Raw genomic sequence first — 3,005 nt, forward strand, 5'->3', positions numbered from 1 at the left:
TGCCCCAATGTAGAGAAAATTGGCAGTGATAAGAAAGAAAAGAGGTGCAAAAGAGCAATTTCCCCACTTTTGTGGAAATGAAAGCTAAGGACTTTCATTTCACTCAGATATATGAAAAACAACAACAAAACAAGGAAGTAACAAAAAAGGGTATGTTTGAATAATTATTTCACTTAGTCTGTCATTAATTTGCATAATAACATTTTATCTAACTTTCCCAAATTTTATTTTATTTCATTTTTTAAAGATTGTTTACTTATTTGTTTGTTTATTTATTTATTTTAGAAAGAGAGCACATGAGGGGGGAAGGGACAGAGGGAGAGACCAAATCCTCAAGCTGACTCCATGCTGAGTGTGGGGCTCTATGTGGGGCTGATCCCACGACCCTTAGATCATGACCTGAGCCAAAACCAAGAGTCAGATGCTCAGCCAACTGAGCTACCCACGTACCCCTAACTTTCCTCAATTTTTAAAAAGCAGGTTAAAAAAATCCTCTAGAGTCATTGGGAATTTAATAAACTCTTGCAAAAATTAATATGTGAATCACTATGGTTAGGTTCTCCTACTGAATACAGGGCAAATACCAGGGATTGGAGTTGTAGGATGAATGTGACTATAATCATTTATATCTTCAAAAACTGGATTTGGAATGGAGAGTGAGGGTAATTCAAGAGAGGTAAATACACAAGACACTGTATTACCATGTGAAAAGTGTGGTATATGGAAGTGACTATGTTAGGTACTCAGTTTCTAAAAGATTAATCATAGAGGACAACTGTTACCATGATCTGTGGTGGTTATCTACCAGGTGGATAAATTCACGTATCACCCTGATAATTAAAGATCACAAAAACCAGAGAACCCAAAATATGCTCTCTCAAACCTGAGATTTTTGGGAGAAGTTTGGGAAAAGGCAGACTTTCACAGGAATTACTAACTGCTAATAGCTATCAAGCACTTCTAATCAGCTTCAGGAACATTGAGAAAATGTATTCACAGAAAAGGAGAGAAAATGAATTTACACTGGGATAATGTCCCAACTTTTGCCCTAGGGTCAGGTCTAATACAAATGGACTCATTTTGCTTGTTCACATGTAGCCTCGTTTGGGTGATTTAAGAGCTAGAGGAAGAATATACAAATTTTCCATCAAAAACAAAGAAAAACAAAACTATTTCCTTAAAATTTTGTAAGATATTTACATATTCTAAAGATTTTGTCCATCTTTAGGAAAATGTCTCCAGTATATTGCCAGTTTACTATTTATTCTTTTACCTTATTAAGAAATATTTTATTTAGGGGTGCCTGGTTGGTGCAATCAGTTAAGTGCCCAACTCGGTTTCAGCTCAGGTCATGATTTCAAGGTCTTGAGTTTGAGTCCTGCATCAGGCTTCATGCTCAGTGCAGTCTGCTTGAGACTCTTTCTTCCTCTCTCTCAGCTCCTCCCACCTGCTCTCTCTCTCTCTAAGATAAATAAATAAAATCTAAAAATATATATTTTTTAAAATTTTCACCAAAAATGTTGTTCTTCTTAAAGTGGTGTTCAGGTTTTATGTTTTGTTTTCAGTAGATTTCTATGACAAATTATAAAAATTTCCATCCAATTGTCTCAATTTTTAAGGTTTTAAGCTACACACACACACACACACACACACACACACACACACACACACACACTTTTATTAGAAGACATATGGAATGATTAGTGGTTGTGAAATACTTTTTTTTTTTTTCAATTTCCCACTCTCCTGAGGACAGTAGAGATGGATGGGACCAATGAGAGCACCCAGGGAAATTTCATCCTTTTGGGGTTTTCTGACCGCCCCCATCTGGAGAGGATCCTCTTTGTGGTCATCTTGATTGCATATCTCCTGACCCTTGTGGGCAACACTACCATCATCCTGGTGTCCCGGCTGGACCCCCACCTCCACACTCCCATGTACTTCTTCCTCACCCACCTATCCTTCCTGGACCTCAGTTTCACCACCAGCTCCATCCCTCAGCTGCTCTATAACCTGAATGGAAGTGACAAGACCATCAGCTACACAGGCTGTGCCATCCAGCTCTTCCTATTTCTGGGTCTGGGTGGTGTGGAGTGCCTGCTCCTGGCTGTCATGGCATATGACCGGTTTGTTGCAGTCTGCAAGCCCCTCCACTATATGGTGATCATGAATCCAGACCTCTGCAAGGGCTTGGTGTCCCTTGCTTGGGGCTGTGGTGTGGCCAACTCTTTGATTATGTCCCCAATGACTCTGTGGCTACCCCGCTGTGGGTACTGCAAAGTACACCACTTCCTGTGTGAAATGCCTGCCCTGATCCGGATGGCCTGTGTCAATACAGCTGTCGTTGAAGGCATTGCCTTTATTTTGGCAGTGGGCATTGTTCTGTCACCCCTGGTGTTCATCCTGATCTCCTATGGCTACATCGTGAGAGCTGTATTAAGTATCCAGTCATCCTCAGGGAGGCACAAAGTCTTCAACACCTGTAGCTCCCATCTCACAGTCGTCTCACTTTTTTATGGAAACATCATCTACATGTACATGCAACCAGGAACCAGCTCCTCCAAGGACCAGGGGAAGTTTCTCACTCTTTTCTACAACATTGTCACACCACTCCTGAACCCCCTGATCTACACCCTCAGAAACAAAGAGGTGAAGGGGGCATTGAGAAGATTGGTTTTGGGAAAACTAGGATTAAGAAAGAGATTATAATGAAACACAATGATAGCAATTCCTCCTTATGTTAAAATCCTACAAAAAAATGTTTTTCCATTATCTTGCATGATTACCACCTGCCAGAGTTTGGGCATATTTTATCACAGAGTTTATGGCCCAACCAGTTTTCTTTTTTTTTTTTTAAGATTTTATTTATGTATTTGACAGAGAGAGACAGCCAGCAAGAGAGGGCACACAAGCAGGGGGAGTGGGAGAGGAAGAAGCAGGCTCTCAGCGGAGAAGCCTGATGCAGGGCTCGATCCCAGATTGCTGGGATCATGCCCTGAGCCGAA

General features: G+C 40.9%; 1 protein-coding gene across 1 annotated transcript; it reads left to right on the top strand.

Annotated features, from left to right (window-relative positions):
- Window positions 1-1,761: 1,761 nt before the first annotated feature.
- LOC123779404 (olfactory receptor 2W3-like) lies at window positions 1,762-2,709 on the top strand. The gene has a single exon (XM_045777495.2). The coding sequence runs from the start codon at window positions 1,762-1,764 to the stop codon at window positions 2,707-2,709; it is 948 nt and encodes a 315-aa protein (XP_045633451.2).
- The last annotated feature ends 296 nt before the right edge of the window (window positions 2,710-3,005 follow it).

This window comes from Ursus americanus, chromosome 5 (genome assembly GCF_024610735.1).
Source record: "Ursus americanus isolate L20-20 chromosome 5, mUrsAme1.1.p, whole genome shotgun sequence".
Taxonomy (NCBI): domain Eukaryota; kingdom Metazoa; phylum Chordata; class Mammalia; order Carnivora; family Ursidae; genus Ursus; species Ursus americanus.

What these genes read in the sequence shown, in the direction of transcription:
- LOC123779404 (XM_045777495.2), top strand. Translation starts at nt 1,762, where the DNA reads ATGGATGGGACCAATGAGAGCACCCAGGGAAATTTCATCCTTTTGGGG.